This window comes from Trichomycterus rosablanca, chromosome 2 (assembly GCF_030014385.1).
Source record: "Trichomycterus rosablanca isolate fTriRos1 chromosome 2, fTriRos1.hap1, whole genome shotgun sequence".
NCBI lineage: Eukaryota > Metazoa > Chordata > Actinopteri > Siluriformes > Trichomycteridae > Trichomycterus > Trichomycterus rosablanca.
This window is the reverse complement of record NC_085989.1, coordinates 27,461,616-27,483,869: the sequence shown is the minus strand read 5'-3', so window position 1 is coordinate 27,483,869 and position 22,254 is coordinate 27,461,616. Positions and strand designations below refer to the sequence as shown.

The 22,254-nt window shown below is 37.3% G+C and overlaps 2 protein-coding genes across 3 annotated transcripts in view; both read left to right on the top strand.

Moving 5' to 3' along the window:
• The first annotated feature begins 1,033 nt into the window (after positions 1 to 1,033).
• The window catches only part of kiaa0319l (KIAA0319-like ortholog), a 31,629-nt gene continuing 10,408 nt past the window's right edge, over positions 1,034 to 22,254 (top strand). For both annotated transcript variants that reach the window (XM_063013350.1, XM_063013343.1), the window contains exons 1-11: positions 1,034 to 1,105; positions 6,609 to 6,737; positions 7,318 to 7,447; positions 13,483 to 13,835; positions 14,235 to 14,436; positions 15,715 to 15,813; positions 16,690 to 16,787; positions 16,895 to 16,982; positions 17,744 to 17,836; positions 19,286 to 19,418; positions 19,658 to 19,886. In XM_063013350.1, the coding sequence (XP_062869420.1) occupies positions 7,339 to 7,447; positions 13,483 to 13,835; positions 14,235 to 14,436; positions 15,715 to 15,813; positions 16,690 to 16,787; positions 16,895 to 16,982; positions 17,744 to 17,836; positions 19,286 to 19,418; positions 19,658 to 19,886 (1,404 nt within the window). In that variant the 5' untranslated portion in view covers positions 1,034 to 1,105; positions 6,609 to 6,737; positions 7,318 to 7,338. The remainder of the gene's footprint in view (positions 1,106 to 6,608; positions 6,738 to 7,317; positions 7,448 to 13,482; positions 13,836 to 14,234; positions 14,437 to 15,714; positions 15,814 to 16,689; positions 16,788 to 16,894; positions 16,983 to 17,743; positions 17,837 to 19,285; positions 19,419 to 19,657; positions 19,887 to 22,254) is intronic.
• The window catches only part of cap1 (CAP, adenylate cyclase-associated protein 1 (yeast)), a 43,653-nt gene continuing 26,668 nt past the window's right edge, over positions 5,270 to 22,254 (top strand). Inside the window, exon 1 of the mRNA XM_063013377.1 lies at positions 5,270 to 5,274. The gene's annotated coding sequence lies outside the window, so the exon portion shown is untranslated. The remainder of the gene's footprint in view (positions 5,275 to 22,254) is intronic.

The window sequence follows — 22,254 nt, the reverse complement described above, 5'->3', positions numbered from 1 at the left end:
CACACACACACACATATATATATATATATATATATATATATATATATATATATATATATACTGTATATTTACATTTTCAGCATTTAGCAGACGCTATTATCCAAAGCGACTTACAATACAGTTACAGTATACAATCTGAGCAATTGAGGGTTAAGGGCCTTGCTCAAGGGCCCAACAGCAGCAACCTGGCAGTGGTGAGGCTAGAACCAGCGACCTTTTGATTACTAGTCCAGTACCCTAACCACTAGGCTACGGCTTGCCCTAGTGGTGGGTGTGGGTGTATATTTTACTGGGTTTGAATCTCAGTGGTGCTTTATATGTTTGCATGTGTCCCTACATTTTTTTGGCTGCCCCATATTTTGTGGCCCTTCCTAATGGAACCCTTTTATTTTTGGGACAAGCACTAAGAACATACTGACCAGTGCACCTCCTCCAAGTGGCTAGGCTGTTTCGGACAATTACTCAGTCATGTACGTGCTGACGCCCGACCGACCGTCTTCTGATGCCCGGATCTTAGCAGTAGTGATCCAGTACATTTTACAGCAGCGCGGTTCTTTAATTGTCCAACAGGGGGCGCACCTCACCAACAAACCATTATTTATGCCTAGGTTAGATGATTTCTGAAAACCCATTTCACCGATTTCATTCATTTAATTTAATTTCATATTATCATATTAACAATGAACTCTAAGTGCAAATATATAAAATAAGGTTAAAATATGAAAATGTAAGACCTATGTTTTTATAAAACAATTGCTGACTAGCTCCACCATGTTTGTTAGGGGCAAAACCTTCAACGAATGAATTCTGGATTTTGTACCCACATGTTTTCTGAACGTGTTAATAGACTAAACTAAGCATTTAGCTACAGTCGGAATTAAACAACAGTATTACAGCTCAAGTGAACAAACCTAAGAAAGAGATAGAAATTTAGGAATGTTCTCATTGCTGCGCAGGTGTCATTGCGGGGCGGAAGTACATCTCTCCTCTGTGTGTGTGTATTTCCGTGTGAATGTGCAGTTGTAGAAATGTCTGACCTCGATACTGCACAACAAGCCTGACTGCACCACAAATGGCACTGTTTCAATACCGCTCTACTGAAAAGGTGAGTGACACAATTTTTCCTATTAATAACATTATTCGTTTTGTGTGCTGTATCATATTAGTACCTGCGCTGTCAGTTTTACAGCCAACAGCTGTTAGTACTCGTGATCTGTACCATTAATGATGGGATTACTGTAGGGACACAGTACAGATTTAGTTTGGATTAGGTGTTTGAAATAACATTACTATTTTTACATGACACACAAAATGCTAAAAAAATAATAAATGAAATTTTCCTTAATGTAGATCACTACAGGGTTTTCTTTATCAGGTAAGTAAACATTTGGGCTACAATCACTGATAAGCGCCTACATCAGAATATAATGGTTAGACGTGTCAGTACATTTAAATGAAAACACCGTGTATATATTTCATAACAAATGTAAAAAAAAAAAACAATACGAATGTCCCAGGCAAGCATTCAGATACCATGTAAGCCCAGTAAATTCAGTCAGCGTTTTTACTCATGTTCCGCATTGCATCGTGTTACAACACGAATTTTCATTATAGTAGAATTTAATGTGGTTTTGGAGAAAAACTGATTATTAGTGGACATCTCGAACTGAGGGTCCTGAGCTGGTCTTATCACTCATGTACAATCCATCCTTCAGCAGGGAAGGAGACCTGGGAATCTGACAGTTGGCTCTCCTCGACATGATTGCTTATTTATTTATTTATTTATTAGGATTTTAACGTCACGTTTTTACACACTTTGGTTACATTCATGGCATTACTTTGTTACACAAGATTCATCAGTTTAATTCTTTAATGTCAAACAGTCATGGACAATTTTGTGTCTCCAATTCACCTCACTTGCATGTCTTTGGACTGTGGAAGGAAACCCACTCAGACAGGGAGAACATGCAAACTCCACACAGAAAGGACCCGGACCACTCCACCTGGGAATCGAACCCAGGACCTTATTGCTGTGAGGCGACAGTGCTACCCAACAATCCATAGTGCCGCCACACAATTGCTTATTATTGCACCAAGAGAAATTCCTTGTACATCTGGTACTTGGCAAAAATAAAGACTGTGATTCTGATAAGCACACAGAATATATCATTCACCTGATATACAGTTACCTGATAATGAAACAAGAGGGGTTTTACCCATTTACATATAATGACTTTAAACTTAAAATGTTCTATTTAAGTTCAGAGCAGTTTTGTTACCTATTTACCTGTGGGAAGTTCCCAAATAGTTGTTTTTGATCATTTCACAATTTTTTTTTCAATTGCCTTTGTCTAAACCTTTTTTGAAATGTAATGCTTCAGTCTAACACACCAGCACACCACTGCAGATTGTTTAGATTTGTGAGTTTGAATCTCAGCAGAGCCATGTTTGAGGGAGGAAAGGTCAGCCATGGTCTCTTTCGGGTGCACTTACCTGAGAACACAAGGCACCAGGATGCACTAAGATAGATAGATGGATGGATGGATGGATAGATAGATGGGGGGTAGGGGTAGTGATAGCTTAGTGGTTAAGATACTGGACTGGTAAACAGTAGGTTGCCGGTTCAAGCCCCACCACCACCAAGTTGCCACTGTTGGGTCCCTGAGCAAGGCCCTTAACCCTCAATTGCTCATCGTGTAAGTCGCTTTGGATAAAAGCGTCTGCTCAATGCTAAAAATGTAAAATGTAGATAGATAGATAGATAGATAGATAGATAGATAGATAGATAGATAGATAGATAGATAGATAGATAGATAGATAGATAGATAGATAGATAGATAGATAGATACTTTATTGATCCCGAAGGAAATTAAAGCCCCAGTAGCATAGTACAACAAATAATTAACAGTACAAAACAAAACAAAAGCAAACAGAAAAGAAAAAATAGAACCAAGTCTTTCTTGTGATTAACATAAAATGAATAACTGGTAACTGTAATGATGCATGAGGTATATTGCTAGTGTAAAAATTGAATAATTATTAAATAGTAAAGTGACATGTGACAATATTGCACAATGAGGCCAGTATAGCCATATACTGTATATACATACACATATACACACATGCAAATACATACACATATATACTCATGTACACATATGCAAATACATACACACATACATACATACATATATATACACCTGCACATGCACATGCATACAAGTACGTACACACATGGCTACACTAGAAACCCTCACTCTTTAGCTACAATCAGCCATCCCTGCCTGGTGGAGTTGTAAAGCCTAATGGCTCTGGGTACGAATGACTTTCTAAGCCTGTCCGTGGAGCAGCTCTGAGACAGCAGCCTGTCACTGAACATGCTCCTTTGTTTAGTAATCACTGTATACAGTGGGTGACTGACATTGTCCATGATAGAATAGAGTTTACACAGTGTCCTCTTTTCTGCCACTGTTACCAGTGGTTCCAGTTCAATGCCTACCCCTGCACCAGCTCGTCTAACCAGTCTTGCTTCGTCTTTCTTTTTAATGCTGCCACCCCAGCACAGCACCGCATAAAAAAAGAACACTGGCCACAACAGATTGGTAGAACATATTCAGGAGTTTGTTGCATACATTAAAGGACCTTAACCTTCTAAGAAAATAGAGCCGGCTCTGTCCCTTTTTGTATAGTGTGTCAGTATTCACTATTCACTATTCACTATTCTATGAGAACATATACTTATTCTATGAGAAGAAGGCAAGCCGGCAGAGGCAGTGTGATGCTTTGGGCAATGTTCCGCTGGGAAACCTTGGGTCCTGCCATTCATGTGGATGTTACTTTGACATGTACCACCTACCTAAGCATTGTTGCAGACCATGTACACACTTTCATGGAAACGGTGTTCCCTGATGACTGTGGCCTCTTTCAGCAGGTTAATGTGCCTTGCCACAAATCAAAAATGGTTCAGGAATGGTTTAAAGAGCACAACAATGAGTTTGAGGTGTTGACTTGGCCTCCAAATTCCCCAGATCTCAATCCAGTCGAGCATCTGTGGGATGTGCTGGACAAACAAGTCCGATCCATGGAGGCCCCACCTCACAACTTAGAGTTAAAGGATCTGCTGCTAACATCTTGGTGCCAGATACCACAGCACACCTTCAGGGGTCTAGTGGAGTCCATGCCTCAATGGGTCAGGGCTGTTTTGGCAGCAAAAGGGGGACCAACACAATATTAAGAAGGAGGTTATGTTATGCCTGATCTATATCTATATATATATCTATATATATATATATATATATATATATAGTATTTTTACACAAAGTCCAAATCTGTTCTGTTTATCTAAGCCACACCCTAAAGCTCAGCAGAGGAATTTAAAATACATAAAGCTGAAGAAGCATGTCTAAACACCTTGTTATTTCTCAATGTACAATTAGGCAAACTGTCTACAGTACTGTTGATATCTCTTCTAGAAGTAGACATACTGCTTAATCAAGAACACCATCTGCAGGTTGTTGGAGGTAAAACAAACTCCAATTATTACAGCACAAAAATCAGTTAATTGGCAGGATAATCAGAAGTAATTAATGCAGAAATTGAGGTTCAGATTTTGAATGCTTTCACATTGCTTTACATTGCAACTTTTTGCTTTTTGTCAGTCAATATTAGAATATATACAGTAGAATCAGAGAGTATTTTGACTCCTTAACTTTTTCAATCATCCATCTTCATCGATACACCTCTACAAACTCTGCACATCTGCATTTGAGCAATTTACACATCATCAGGGCAGATCCTCTCTAGCTCCATTAGACTGGATGACGAGTCTCTGTAAACTGCCATATTTAGGTCGCTCCGTTTAAGTCAGGGCTGGGCCACTTAAGAACTTGCCCCAAAGCCATTTAGGGGTTATTTTGGCTGTTTGCTTTTAATTATTGACCTGTCGAAAGGTAAACCATCAGTCTGAATTTGTGTGTTCTCTGAATAAGGATTTCATCAAGGATGTTCCTTTATCTGGCTGCATTCATCCATCTCCCTTACCATTCTCCCTGTCTCTTAAGATAAGAAGCAGACTAAAAGCTTAATGCTGCCCCCTCCATGTTTTCCCATAGGGATGACATTAGACAAGTGTCATGTCTGTTTTTCACCAGACATAGTGCTTAAAAAGAAAGAAAATATTTTGGATGTTTTGACTGATCAACTTCATTGTATTTTGTAAACACATTTAGAATTTGATGACTACAACACACTCCAAAAAAGTTCGGACAGAAGCATGTTTACCCCTGTGTTCCATCCCCTTTCTTATTAATGAGACTTTTTAATGGTTTGGTAACTGAGGAAACTAATGTTGCTGTTTTGCAAGTGGTATTTTTGCTAATTTCTTGCCAAATACTAGATTTCAGCTGCTCAAAAGTCCATGGTTCTCCTCTTCATGCTGCAGATGTGGACAGCAGGCAAGCCAGTAAAGCACACGATTCTGTGTCTATGGAGCCATGCGGTTGTAGCAAGTACAGAATTAGGTCTGGCATTGACTTGATGAAGTGATCATAAACTGACTTGATACAGCATGCATCTCTCTAAAATCCCAATAAATGCCTTGGCATCAGTGGTACCTTCACACATATGCAAGTCATCCATTCCGTGGGCAATGATGCACCGCTATACTATGACAGATGTTGGCTTTTGCACTTTTGCTCTACTGAGCTTTACTGAGATGTCCTAAACATTTGCACTTCATAAATGCATAGGCTGAATACCACTTTTACTAGGATTGAGAATTATTTGTTTCTGATTAATAGTAAGTAAGAAGGCAAAAAAAACATTACCAGCAATCATTAATTGACTTCTCAAAAGATTTTTTATATACTTGACAAAAGAAACACCACTCATCCTGCACATCAGAGCAAACGCATCATAATTTACCTACTATAACCTGCAACACTTTTGCAGTTAGAGTTAAAGGAAACCGAGATACAATTGTTAGCTACTATTCTGACAATCTATTGTATTTTATGCTGTAAATATTTGTTGACAGACAACACATTGTCTGCATAAACATAAAAACTAAGGCATAAAGCCATAAATTTGTTGGAGAAAAAGGAATTTTAAACTTTTAGTTTCAGATGTTATTCAAAAGTGTAAATAGATGTTTTATATGTAATGTGCAAACAAGTTTAAAATGATATCTTAAACAGTAATGTAGTGACATAATGACATCCTGCAAATTACTGGTTTGTGATGCTACCAGCAAGGCTATAGTAACTTGAACAACCACTCTTCACAACTGTTTTTATTTTTTATTTTCCAGAACTCATTTTTACTATCACTTAACCTTTAAACTTATTGCCATCATTTACTTAACATGTGCAATGTCATCTATTCAACAATCATAAGATGTCAGAGGAAATGGTAATTTGTTGGGCAAACATACTTCACCTAGTTTTCATTTAATAACTAGGTGTGTAATATACAAACCAGTTGTTTTTTGTTGGTCTTGCACTACTAATTTCAACAGTATGGAGAGGAGTAACAGCCAGTTTACACTGTGTGTATCTACACTACTGGCCTAAATTGATCATCTGTTTATTTTCTTTGTGTCTATGTTTCAGTTGTCTAAACTGTGAGACAGGATTGCAATGTTGCTGTGGTCTAACAAGGTGCTGGGATGTAACCATCTTGATGATTTTCACCTAGCTTTCTCAGCTGTTCTCTAACCGTCATCTTCTGCTTAAAGAAAGGTACATTTAGCTATCAATGTTTTTTATGGCACTATTTCATGATTTAATTGACTGTGTTAAAATGTTAGTTTATAGTTTTATTAGTATATGACACTGCTGCTTATTTACATTCATTAAACCATTTGGGCAAATTAAGCCCTACCTTAAAATGAAGTTTAAAGGATGTAAAACATTTAGCTTAAAATCTAAGCTCTGTGTGCAACATAGGTCTGTCAAGGCTCAGCAGCCAGGTAGCACCATCTCCAATGCAAAATAAAATATTAAAGGCATTATGTTTTGGAATGCTTTTCAGCAGCAGGGTCTAATCACCTGCTCAGGATTATAAAATAAATAAATAAATAGTGCTGAAAAAACATGAATAAAAACCTGCTATTATTGTCCTTTCAACAAGACAAAAACTATAAAAACGCACCGCCAGCATTGACATTTTTTTAAATGAAGAGAAATAATGTTCTTAGGAACTGAAATTGTATATGACTACTTTAAATTTTGTTTATTTGTAGACACATCACGTTATGATTTTGTAGAATTTACTTTATGTGCATTTTAATATAACCTTTTCCATATCTCTCATATTCAGAACCTTGTTCTTAGTCTGAAGATGCCGTGTGCAATAGCATGCACCAACAGTTGCAGTTTGCTGTTATGGACCAGGTCTAGTCAGCGCTTCCTCCTGGCACTCAGCTGTTTGTTTTGCCTTTGTCCGTCTGGTAAGCTATGTTTACTTAACACAATCAAAAAAGCCAAAATAGTGCATTACTGTGTGTTTTTGAGTGGGTAGCACTGTTGCCTCACAGCAAGAAGGTCCTGGGTTCGATCCCCAGGTGGGGCGGTCCATGTCCTTTCTGTGTGGAGTTTGCATTTTCTCCCCGTGTCTGCGTGGGTTTCCTCTCACAGTCCAAAAACATGCAAGTGAGGTGATGTCATGAATGCAACCAAAGTGTAAAACATGACGTTAAAATCCTAATAAACAAACAAACAAATCCAACATGTCAAGTACTCAAAAAGCTGATGAATATTCTAAATGTAATACACAAACCTAATTCCAGAAAAAGTTGGGACTTTAGGAATATTATGAAGAAAACAGCTAGTAATAATTTGTACATCCTGAAAAAGAAAACAGTAAAAAGACAGTTAAGTCTATCTACTAATCAAATTATTTACAAATATTTACACACTATATATGCTGCAACACATCAGAATTTGGGAGGGCATAATCTTTACCACCGTGTCATTTAACCTTTACTTATGTTTAGTATTCGTTTAGAAAATAAGGGCACCAGTTGTTGTGGGTTTTTTTTTCCACTCTTGCTTGTTATGATACTTCAGACGCTCAACACTGTGGGGTATCTGTTGTCATATGTTATGCCCCATACCAAGACAGACACTGGCTTTTAAACTTTGCATTGGTAACCATCAGAATGAAAAACACTATGCACAGTATTTCTAAAAATAAACTGAAAGTTGGACTGATCAGATCACAGCACACATTTCCTCTGTAGTGTCAGTCTATCTCAAATTAGTATGATGCTGTTGTTGTGTGGCTTCTGCTTGTATTAGTATATGTAGCAATAAATTGTGTTTACTTAGATGAGTTTTTTTAAGGTAAACCTAAGCCGATGTACTTATATTCATTACAGAAACATGCAGTCATCTGAGAGTGAAAGTCAAGGGCACTTACATATTGCCCTTTTCTCTGTATTCTCTAAATTTTTATATAATAGTATGGACTGTAGATACCTACATTTCCTGCAGTTGGTCATTAACACATGTTGTTTTTAAACTGTTCTACAGTTCATTCATGCAGTTCTTCAACAAACCTATACCCATTCTTGCCCATAAACTGTACTTTATTAATGCTCATAAAAAAAAAAACTATAAAGTATATGTTTATGTTAAAAAAAAGTATCAAATGTATCTTTTAAAAAGTATGTTTGAATACTGCTCTATTAGTCACTTTAACATGGTAAAAACACCATAGCTAAATCATCACTAGTAGAAAATTTTTAATTCTCAGATGATGTACATTGAGAACAAAATAAGTAGTCAACCACTCTTTAATGTTGTTATTTAATATATTTACAGTGCTTATATCTACTTCAAATTTACACACACTGTCTTTGATTTTGTATTTTTAACTTAATTATGATCACAAATGGTCAAAAGATGTATTTATTAGTTCAAATATAAATGTTTGTAGTGAGACACTAAATTTACCACACTAAGTATTGGGACACACCACTTAATCATATTAATATAATAATATGGATCATCAAATTTCCATTACAGCAAAAAGGGGTTCATATCAAATACTGTAATTTAAGTGCATTCTTTTTGCTCAATCTGTAAATCCAATAGTATAATTTGTAATAAATATGTTGTATTGAATTTGAAATAGAAGTATTTTAGAGGCATTAAATAGAAGCATTTTTATGTTTGTTGGCCACAGTGTTTATGTAAAGCTTACATAAAAATCAGTCAACTTGTATAATGCTGCAAATCTTAAAAAAAGAAAAAGGCACATCTGGCTCTATTATAAAATTTACATTGTTGACAAAACTTGACATTGTTGACACTGGAAAAATTTCATGCAGCTATTAGCAATCATGGTGAAGGTAAAAAGCTTTGCCAAGTTGTCAGGGTGAAGATGATCAAACAACGCTAAAAGGGAAAAATACAGAGCCTTAGCAAACACATTAAGCACACACCCTCTGTCACTCAGACTAGTGATAGACAAAAGTCAGGAAAGAAGCCACTTAAAGTCTCAAGAACAACACTTACACAGAAAATAAGCTGTGAATGGCACTGCAGCCATGTCTGTTCCGACACCACATGCAAAGTTCCTTTACTAAAAGCTACACTTTGTGTACAATGTTCTCTGGTAAGACAAAACAAAAGTTCAACCTTCTGGCAGCTTTGTAGCTAAAAGTCTGTGTGTATGATCCCAAAACACTACTCCAAGTCAAGAGTCTTATGATATTGAGCTGCTTCTCTAAGTCTAAAGATGGAAGTTTCAATTAGACAACGATCAGTTTTGACAAAATAACTTAGGACTGATTTCCAAAACAGAAGGTGAATGTGATTGTACTGTCCTGATTTGAACCCACTGACATTTTAGGGATTTTGAAATTGGGAGTCTAATAGAGGAACCCTTCTTTCAGTTTGTCAAGAAAAATAGAACAAAATACATTTACATTTACATTTTCAGCATTTAGCAGACACTTTTATCCAAAGTGACTTACAGTACTGTGACACTATACAATCTAAGCAATTGAGGGTTAAGGGCCTTGCTCAAGGGCCCAACAGCAACCTGGCAGGGGTGAGGTTTGAACTGGCAACCTTCTGATTACTGGACCAGCACCTTAACCACTTCGCTACAGCTGCCCATAAACTAACATAAAGCTTACCCTAAACATTTTAAAGCTGTAATTGACCTGTATTACATCGTAATATTATGCATATGTGGTTTTCGGTGACATTTCAAAGGGGTTTTGGGTGTTTTTTTCTCCCTATCTAATCATATGTCAGTTCCCAATTGCAATTCCTCTGCCGCTTGTACCATCTCCACCTTGGCCAAGGGGAGTCGCAGATTAGCACCCACCCCGTCTAACTCGTGTGGATTCTCACAGAAAGTGTTGGCTTGTCCAAAGACTACTGCTAGGCTACATGTGATTCCCTCATCATGGTGGAGGTAAAGGAATTTCCATGTTGCAGCTGCAGTGAAAAAAAAGCCAATTTTACCTTCCCTAATGCAGGCACAGCCAATTGTGTCTGTAGCACTGCTGAATTTCAGACTGTCTTTGCAGTGGTGAGCTTGCGTATTACACTGCTGCTCTACCCATGTACTTTACTACATTTTTTATAACATAAATTTGTTTAGGCCTATAAACACTTTTCATTACACATTATCATATTTTACTTTATTTGATTTTATTTACCCTGTGGTTGTAAATGTATCTTTTTTGTTGTTTTAGCATTTGCTGGATTTATACATGAAGAGTTAAAGCATGAATGGCTTTTTAGATCAAGGGAACTGATCGGTTGAGCATTACAATGCTAGAGGCACAATGGTAGCCTTGTGCAGGAGAAAGAAGCTTTCAAAAGGGGGGGCAATTGCTAAACAGACCTGCAGTGTGTCCCATTTTCAAAATGAAGTCTTTTGGGCCTTGTAGTGCCAGCAGTATCTCTGCAGTCATGCCATTACTACCATCCCATAATATGCTGCTGAGTCACGTCTTGCCTTTAGGGAAATTAGAACTAAGGACACAGTGCAGAGAAACCAGACTGTTGTTGACATGGCTGATATAAGAGCGTGCTGTGGAAACTACAGGGCTTATTAGTAAAAGGAAAATCCTCATTTCCTTTCCTGGTCTTGAGCTTTGATGATGTTTATTTTTTCTGTAATATCCGTAAAATGTGTTATTTCCACCATGTAGTATTTTTTGTTTTTATGTTCTTACATTTTGTACACAATTACAAACTGTATAATCTTTTATTTTTATTGCTGCTTAGTATTTCTTTTGTTTTACCACCGCTGTATCTTGGTCAGAGTTTTGGTGGGTCTGACTTCCTCAGAATAACAGACAGTAACAGACCTTGGCCAGGATGCCAGTGCTAATAATTCATGTTGTATTTCTTGATACAGCACCAGACTGTGTTAATTAACAATAACTTTCCTAAATACTCACAAGCCCAAGTGGCTATGTCCATCAGGGTAGCATGTGTGTTTCTCAAACAGCACCACCTTATGGCTCGATGGTCACGCACATTCAGTAGCGGATTCTGCTATTTGGCTTTTACGCATCAAGATTTCCCCTGGCTTCCTGAATCTCTTTTTATGATATTATGAATTTAAAGTATTTGCAGTCTTGCACTGAGAACCATTGTCTTTGAACTGACTGACAGTTCTCTTATGACATTTGGCACTTTGCTAGCAAAGATTAAATCTTTAATGGATGCTTATTTTATACTGATATGCTACCACTTACACTGCTAATTGTGGAACCTTTCAGAACAGTGTTACTTGTGTAATCTTAGTCTTGTTTTGTTTCTGTGCCAACTTTTTTGAGTGTGTTTTAGGCATGACATTCTATTCATTTGTGTGATTTGTAAAATTTATTGTATTTTTAGAAAGTATGTATTGCCATTTTGTAAGAACAAATGATTAATATTTAGAGCTATTCTTGTAGCAGATTTTACGCAAACAGTGCAAAAACAATGTTTTATGACATAATCAAGAAAATTCTGTTGAACAGGCTTCATTGCAGTATTAATGCTGAACTTGGTGCTTTTCAAAAAAAGGGGTTTGGTTAGTCCTGTTGCTATATTTCGTTCTCACAATCTTGTAACACAATTTGCAAATAACTAAGCTTTGGTGAACATTAGCTCTCCTGTAGCCAAACCATTTCCAAGCTATTTTGTCTATATCACTTATCCTATGCCAGATACACCCTTCAAATGATGTCATATCATCACAAGGCTTCGAACACTTAAATGATAATGCCAATTTTGTGCATCAAATCTATCTACCAGTGTGTTTTTGGGAGGTGGAAAGAAACTGAAATACCAAAATTAAAGCTTTTGCTGACAGAGAAATCATGACAAACTCCATAAAGCTGGTATTTGGAGGCAAAGACTAAACTTCGGACCTTGAAGATGTGCAGCATTACCACACCCTACGGCATCACTCTGCAGCTTGAAATAAAAAATAATAGATCATAATCTTGCAGGTATTGTCAGGAGTCAGGGTCCAGATTGTAGCTGAATCATGCAGCAGTAGAGATGTACTGATCAGAATTCATGGCTAATTTTAGAGAGATTTACATTTTCTGCATTTAGCAGACGCTCTTATCCAGAGCGACTTACAGATTATTTATACAGAGATAGAGAGTGCAGCCTCATTTGCTAACAATAATGAGGAGCAACATCACATTTACAGTAAATTATATTAGTTTATTAATGACCATGAATAATTGGTCAATTTGGCTTTTAATTCTTAAACAAAAATCACTTACCTATTAAAATAGTAACATTAAGTCAATGTTTAGCACAATACATAATGTATTATTAAGTTACCTAAAATGTTTTTTACCACTTCAAACTGAAATCAGTGCATAAAAAAAACAAGTAAAGTGAGTTAAGATAGTTCAGCAGTTTTAGCAGGTTTGAAACTGTTTGGCTGGTTTCCAGCCTGAAGTTGGAGTAAAAGCTGGTTTAGCCTGCTTAGCATGCAAAACTCATTAAGCTAAATCTAGCTAGATTTTTTTAATTCTAAAAAGGTACACTACGGAAAATGCATATTTAAGAAAAAGCAGTGTTTTTTACATTTACTTTGACTTTTATTTCATGTTTTGTATGGTCAGCTTCATTTGTTAATAAACATCCATTCCTTTATTTCAGGCCTGCAAAACATTTTAAAAAAACGTTGGGATGGTAAAGCATTTACCACTTTGTAATGTTGCCTAAAATGACTGGAAAAGACTAAAGAGGCAAAAGAGAATGATAGAAGAACGGTAGACGCTTTAGTAATTTTAGCCATAAATTATTTGCATGGGTTGTACTATTTTGACCATATTATGAGAGAAAATACATCCAATATGTACTAAAAAGTACTAAACTGTGAGAATGATTGAGATTGAAATAAAAAAGACATTTTCCATGACAATTGTGCATTTGCTTATTAAATGCCAAAACTGTTAAATAAATGGTCACTTCTGATTCTCTCGATTCTCTTTCCTTCTTTAAGGGGTGGTGGCAGGTTTGTGCAGAGTGACCGGTGGAGTGTTAGGCATCCCCCGCAGCAGTGTGATTGGGCTGGGATGGCAGCCGCTAGCTATGGATCAAGGTGGGGCTCATTGCTGGCAGTCTTGCTGTTTAGAACCTACGTGCGGTGCGGTTTGGAGCCTTGGAGGTCAGTGCGTGCTACTGAGTTGCAGTCGGGCCGATGGCTGCGACATCTCAGTCCTGCCACTTTCTAACGTCATGTCCGTGGGCCTTCTGCAGCTGCTCAGCAAAAATACATTAAAGAAGTCAAGAAGACCTCGCCATGCTGTGGTGGCTGATTCTACCAAGGATCCAGAACACAAAGACATCTTTCGAGTATGTCACTTTTCTTTTCTTTAAACGACTTGTGGTTGTGAGTGTACTGTTGATTTGGTTCACTTATTCCTATGGCAGGCTTTACCTGATTAGGTTCACCTGATTAGCCCTAGCAACCAATGGTGTCAAATCCATTATGATGGCAAAAAGTGTTTTTAAATTTTTTATTAAACTGACATTCAAAATCAGCCTAATTTACTGATGATAAAAAACAACTAATATTTTCTTACAGTAAAGTAAGAAAATATAAAAAGAAATTGCACTGAAGTGTTTTATAGCCCGCACTGGCAAATTTGACATCCTGTGCCTGTAAGTATGTAATTGGACAGATTTCATTATATACTAGGTCTTTTAATTCACAACCTAGAGTGTGTAAAATGATGCTTTTATTTATTGTAGGGAACAATAGAGCCTCACTGGAATGGAGCGGTCTTTCCATCCTCAACCAATGAAACTATAAATACCTCAGCAAACATCAGCAGAGAAGACAAAACTTTACAGAACACAACTTCACCAGAAGATCCTATAGATTCATATTCCAACCGCAGTGCTGTGCCTCCGACAATCCCACCACAGTCTTCCACCACAGCAGAAACCCCAGGTGATATGAGATATGCCAACTAATCATTAAAGCACATTTTCTCTTTGTTATTGCGACGAAACGAGATAAGCTAGATGTAATGTCAGTTTCACACTCACAAAAAAAACTACTTACACTGATGTGTAGCTTTTCTTCATATTCACCAATTTCCCAGCTGATATTTTTGCAACAAAATCGCATTAATATGAAATCTAAGTCAAAAAAATTGGAACAAGAAAAATAAGAACAGCTTATTTCAAGATATTTTAAGTTTGGGTTTAGGTTTGGGTTTATCTGGTTTATTTATTTATTTATTTATTCATTTTTTGTATATGAATACGAAGCTATACTTTTGCAACCTGTGCAAAATGTCTTGGCATTGTCTTGATGAAACAAGCAGGAATATCCCTAGAAAAAAGATTTTACATAGGTCACTGTAAAATGCATATGCACCCCTCAGCACCAATGGTGCCATTTCAAATGTGTAAGTTAACCGTCCCATTGGCTCAACACAACCTCATACCATGCCACTGATGCTAGCATTTAAAAACAAGATGGTCTTTTTCCTCACTAGCCTTAAACTATGGCGTCCATCTTGGATGAGCTTGAGCTCAGAGAAGTTGACAGCAGTTGCAGCAACAAAATGTGTTTACTGACAAAGGACTAAATATTCCTGAGACCATTTGGTTATATGCATGACAGTAGCATGTTGTTTTTTTGTGTCATGCTGTCTAACAGTTTCAGGCATTGGATATGCATATGTGCTCTTTAAGCAGAGATTTATCTGCTCTCTTAGAATCTTTTCATAATTTTATGGACTGTAGAGGGTAGCATTACTAAATTAAACCTCGATCCATACTTATGAATGAGTTTTTTAGATAATGCTTCTTCTATATAGAATCATCAGGGTATTTACCTGTTGCCTATTCACATGTTTATCAATAAAAAGTTTCAAAACAGCATTCATTCACGATCAATTAAAATATTTCCAAAAAGGTTGATAAACACTTTTTTTTTCTTTGTGCTGTTTTATAGTACACCCCTGTAAAAGATAGTTTATACAGTCACTGCTTTCAAAGTTTATTTGCTTTCTTTAACTACAATTTAAAATCAAAATTGGGATTGTATTTATTTGGTCATATTGTATTTTCCAGACTGTTAATGTAGTGTTTTAGATTGGACTAAAATATGCATGCCACAGCACTGCATCTTGTTTAAATACATTGGTTTGTGTCTCTGCATATGATGTGATTCATGTCAGTGAATAAATCTTGTTGAATTTATTTGTTTCCATGACAGTGAAGGAGCTGGTGGTATCTGCAGGCAACAATGTGGAGGTTACTCTTCCACGCAGTGAAGTGGAGCTCAATGCTTTTGTACTGCCACCACCCCCTATAGGTAACATTGTTACTATTACTTGTTTTGCACAGATCTTGGTCATGTCTAAAATAGTATTTACATGGTCACAATTGTAAACATATTAGCTGAACATACTGTATATTGCCATGCAGTCTGCTTTTACAAACAGAATGGGCCGTAATAGGATGGCACCGATGCAACAAGTCAGTTTGTGAAATTTATTCCATCCTAGATATTCCACAATCAACAGCAATCCAGCCAAACTATGTAATATTACAGAGCAAGGTCACCAAGTGATGAGTTGCTTAGTGCATAAAAGTTCCAAATCTCCTCTGGCATTAACATCAGCACAAAAACTGTACTTATGGTATGTGTTTCCAAAGTCTTACATCACCAAGCACAATGCCAAGCATCTGATATAAAAATGTAATCTTTTTATACAATTAATTTAGTGTACGCTAGAGTTGCTGGTCATAACAGGGCACATGGAGAACATGTCAAACTGGTCTTCACAAAGACAGAAACCAGAGGTGTGGATTAAACCCAGGTCGGTCTGTGGTAATTCTAACAGTAAACACATTTGCTATATATGTTAGTCACTTGATTGTGTGATGTGCCAAATGATGCCAGGTATTTTACATTCAAGGCATTTAGCAGACGCTTTTATCCATATTGACCTACAATTGTGCTGATATACACTGCATGCAATAGATGGTTAAGGGCCTTGCTCAGGGCCCCAACAGTGGCAACTTTTTGATCACTAGTCCAGCACCTTAACCACTAAACTTCCACTGTTCCATACTGTTCATTCTAGTGCACTATGTAGTATATGAGTGTGCCATTTTTAAATACATCCATTATTTCTGTTAATGGAGTAGGATAATATATTTTGTTTATTTGTTTGTTTTATTTCAGGAACTAACTATGCTTTTGACTGGCGCCTGAGGACCCACCCTAAAGACTACAGTGGAGAAATGGAAGGAAAACATAGTATGACCCTCAAGCTGAGCAAGGTTAAAGAAAATTGGTTTCATAATTTTATCTCTTATTCATTCAGCCAAATACTTGAATAAAAATGTTGTATTCTGAATGATATTTATTTGTAGTCTTGATTCATCAGCTTACTATAGGTCTCTATGAGTTTGAGGTGATTGTGGATGGTGATGGTGCACATGGAGAAGGCTTCGTAAATGTTACTGTTAAACCAGGTGAATACATTTATTATCTGTTGGACAGTTGCTTGCTTTGAATGATCAAGCCTTGAAACCTCCACCCCCTCCCTTACACACACACACACATACAAAAACATTTACAGTCCCCTCCACAATAACTGGCACCCCTGGTAAAAATGAGCATAATTTAGGACAATTCCTCTTTACAGAATTTCTCCAGATTGTCCAGGCCTCTGGGTCTTCTCTTATGCACTCTCCTCTTTAGCTCATCCCACAGGTTTTCTATAGGGTTTAGATTGGGGGACGGAGAGGCTATGGCAGGCTATGGCATGTTTTTCATCATTGTCCTGTTGAAAAATTTAGCAATGACCCATTTTTAGTTTCTTGGAAGAGGCAGATAGATTTTGATTTAAAATGGCTTGGTATTTCACTTTAATGAGGTTCTCAGGGCCTCAGGGATAAAAAACACACCCACAAGATTACAGACCCTTCACCATATTTAGCATTTTTACAAAAGTGTTTGATGCCAAAAAAAAAATATTTTCATTTAATCTGATCATAGATCATTATTCCAAAGTCCCATTAGCTTTTTTAGTTACATTTTGAATTTCTAGTGGTGCCATTAGTGGCACTCTAATTATTTTAGTTTGAGATTAGATAATTCACCAAAAGGTACATTTCTACCCCTACCAGGGTGTTCAATTCAAGATCTTACTTACTAGTAGCTTAGAAAGTTTGTGTTCTTGTCTTAAGGCAAGACTTGGTTTCTTACACTAATTATACAAACCTTTTCACAGAGCCTAGAGTCAATAAGCCACCAGTTGCTGTTGTTTCACCAAAGTACCAGGAGATCTCCTTACCAACAAGCTCCACTGTAATCGATGGCAGTCGTGAGTATTAATCTCAGCCTTTAATGCGCTGGTTGTTATTGATTGTGACTACATTGAAGGACAAAAATCTGTAGGACACTTTTTCTAAACATTATAAGCAATGGGCTGCAAAAGCATTGGTTTCCTGTTACTTTAGCATTACAAAAATAACATAATTTTTGCCTTGCAATGCAAGTGTCACTGTGTATTATGAGAGTATACTATTAAGAGGCGCATTAGATAACAGGTCAATTCATTCGTTCATCTACTGCAGTTTCAGTGTTTGAACACCAGAGGCTGCAACCACACTAACTCCTAAGCACAAAGTAATTTCTTTGTCTTGTAACATACAGTACTTCTGTTTAGTTTTATTTATTAATAATTTAGTTGTATTGTGTTCTTCAGATAGTTCAACATTATTTACAGCAAAAAACATACTGTTTGTGCACCTTTTCTCAATGGATGTGGATGAAATTCTTAAAAATGACTAAGAACTCGTTAAAACTGGGGATGTTATTAATAAACAATGATTGATCAATGGCTTATTTGTCTTTAATTGGTTTATTATTAACATCTCTATTCTTAAGTAATTGATTTTATTTTCGTCAGCCACAATTGTGTTGGTTAAAAAAGCTGCAATTCTAAAACAAACAGTAACTATTTTAAAAATTTTAATCCTTTCCATCATAAACCAAAAACTCATTATGCACTTATCATATAAGAGAAATCTAGCATGCATTAGTACAGAACCACTGATAAACAGATTGGATATGGTACATTAACCTCAGCACACGGTCATGTATTTCCAAAAAATATATAAAGATTTTGCCTCATGCTCCACTGAAAACTAGAGTGGTGCCAATCATCTTCTGTTAACCATTGTTTATGAGACAAGCTTTAATGTTTGGGATGTATCTGTATTACGTACTTGATTAACCTGTTATGAAGTGCTAGCTACTGCAGTGCTGAAATACCTGACATTTATGTTTATGTAACTATTCTACATTACTGCCATTACTTAAAACATTCATGGATGTTTTAAGCCTTGTTGGGGCACATCCCTGTAATTCTGGTATAACAGGCTACTAGGGCAGTGATAGCTCCGTGATTAAGGGACTGGACAAGTAATCGGAAGGTTGATGATTCAAGCCCCATCTATGCCTGGTTGCCACTTACAAATGTGTAAGGTGTAAATACCAAAGAATGTAGATGAAATGAAATATAATATTCTTTAATGCTGATAACTATATTTCATGTCAATAGGTCAAATACAATACAGTGTCAGTTTATGGTTTTAGGCAGTTTATGGTTTTAAGAAAGTAAAAAAGATGTGACTTATGTTGTAAGAAACATTTGTTTTATTTAATAGATTTACAGCCAACACAGACAATTAGAACAAAACTGTAAAAAATGGTTAAAACCTATATAAATCGTTTAAGACATATACTACTGTATATGTATGTCCACCAGAAAGCACGGATGATGATAAGATAGTGGCATGGCACTGGGAAGAGGTGAAGGGGCCACTTCGAGAGGAGAAGGCCTCAGCAGATACAGACATTCTTACCCTAACAAATCTCGTCCCTGGTAACTACACTTTTAGGTAAGCCTTACTAGGAGCATCTTTAGCTTCTACTTGCATTTTTGTGTCGCAATTTTATGTAGCAGCAGTCTCCAAAATATGTTTGTTGTAGACACATCTTGTAGCAACATTTAATATGATTGTTGATTTAAAAAACCATTTCATTAAATGTTAGTCATGTTTGTAATTATTAATGCCAGTCACAAGATTTAAAAGGTTATAATGGTTTATTGTCCTGTTGCTTTCTTACTTGCTTGTAGCCTGACTGTGACTGATTCAGATGGTGTTCAGAACTCAACCCAGGCCATGCTGTCAGTCAGCAAGGCTATGGACTACAGGCCTGTAGCCAATGCTGGGCCTAACCAGGTTATCACACTGCCCCGCAACTCCATAACTCTGTATGGCAACCAGAGCACAGACGACCACGAACCTCTGGCTTATGAATGGTCTCTTAGCCCAGAAAGCAAGGGCAAAGTGGTGGAGATGCAGGTAATACAGTATATTTATTTTGCTTTGTGTGTAATATGGCTTTTAAACACCTGAGTTACTGTTTTCTAAACCTACCTATGATGACAGATGACATTACATCAGTTTTGTAGGTTAATAATTGTTGTAATTGTCTGCTATCAACTGGCAACCGATACCTGTGTGGCCAGTATTACCATATTAGGCTCTGAACTCTAAAACAAAGATCATGATAAAGCAGTTACCAAAAATAGTAGGGCTTTCTATAAAAATCTGTTACTGGCCAGTGTAAACCAGAGAACATGGTTATTTGATATAGCCAAATTTGGATAACAAACACATCTGTAAGTATGAACTTGCTATGGCTTGATAATAAGTTGCTGATCTAATATTTCTAATAGGAGTAATTTACATTTGTGTAAATTGAGCTTTGCACACAATATGCAAAACTACAAACCTACCTTAAAATATAGCATGTATGTATGATATATATACAGTGTATCACAAAAGTGAGTACACCCCTCACATTTCTGCAAATATTTCATTATATCTTTTCATGGGACAACACTATAGACATGAAACTTGGATATAACTTGGAGTAGTCAGTGTACAGCGTGTATAGCAGTGTAGATTTACTGTCTTCTGAAAATAACTCAACACACAGCCATTAATGTCTAAATAGCTGGCAACATAAGTGAGTACACCCCACAGTGAACATGTCCAAATTGTGCCCAAATGTGTCGTTGTCCCTCCCTGGTGTCATGTGTCAAGGTCCCAGGTGTAAATGGGGAGCAGGGCTGTTAAATTTGGTGTTTTGGGTACAATTCTCTCATACTGGCCACTGGATATTCAACATGGCACCTCATGGCAAAGAACTCTCTGAGGATGTGAGAAATAGAATTGTTGCTCTCCACAAAGATGGCCTGGGCTATAAGAAGATTGCTAACACCCTGAAACTGAGCTACAGCATGGTGGCCAAGGTCATACAGCGGTTTTCCAGGACAGGTTCCACTCGGAACAGGCTTCGCCAGGGTCGACCAAAGAAGTTGAGTCCACGTGTTCGGCGTCATATCCAGAGGTTGGCTTTAAAAAATAGACACATGAGTGCTGCCAGCATTGCTGCAGAGGTTGAACACGTGGGAGGTCAGCCTGTCGGTGCTCAGACCATACGCCGCACACTGCATCAACTCGGTCTGCATGGTCGTCATCCCAGAAGGAAGCTGACGCACAAGAAAGCCCGCAAACAGTTTGCTGAAGACAAGCAGTCCAAGAACATGGATTACTGGAATGCCCTGTGGTCTGACGAGACCAAGATAAACTTGTTTGGCTCAGATGGTGTCCAGCATGTGTGGCGGCGCCCTGGTGAGAAGTACCAAGACAACTGTATCTTGCCTACAGTCAAGTATGGTGGTGGTAGCATCATGGTCTTGGGCTGCATGAGTGTTGCTGACACTGGGGAGCTGCAGTTCATTGAGGGAAACATGAATTCCAACATGTACTGTGACATTCTGAAACAGAGCATGATCCCCTCCCTTCGAAAACTGGGCCTCATGGCAGTTTTCCAACAGGATAACGACCCCAAACACAACCTCCAAGATGACAACTGCCTTGCTGAGGAAGCTGAAGGTAAAGGTGATGGACTAAACCCAATTGAGCACCTGTGGCGCATCCTCAAGTGGAAGGTGGAGGAGTTCAAGGTGTCTAACATCCACCAGCTCCGTGATGTCATCATGGAGGAGTGGAAGAGGATTCCAGTAGCAACCTGTGCAGCTCTGGTGAATTCCATGCCCAGGAGGGTTAAGGCAGTGCTGGATAATAATGGTGGTCACACAAAATATTGACACTTTGGGCACAATTTGGACATGTTCACTGTGGGGTGTACTCACTTACAGTATGTTGCCAGCCATTTAGACATTAATGGCTGTGTGTTGAGTTATTTTCAGAAGACAGTAAATCTACACTGCTATACAAGCTGTACACTGACTACTCTAAGTTATATCCAAGTTTCATGTCTATAGTGTTGTCCCATGAAAAGATATAATGAAATATTTGCAGAAATGTGAGATGTGTACTCACTTTTGTGATACACTGTATATGTATTTGTGTGTGTATATCAATCTGGTCAAAATGCTAACTGTACATCAATGGATAGTAAGATTTGATCTTTGATATATCAGTATATTGTCAAAAGTCTGTGGATGCCTGACACCTGAACATTACATCCAAAACCATGGGCTTTTATTTTGCATTGGTCCTCTTTGCACTTTATTGCTGGGAAGATGACTGCCAGGGTTAGTTTTCATTCAGCTTCAAAAGCATTTGTAAAATTGTGCATTGTTACTGTCCATATATAGACTTCACCATGCTGATACTGTACAGAAACTTTCACAGT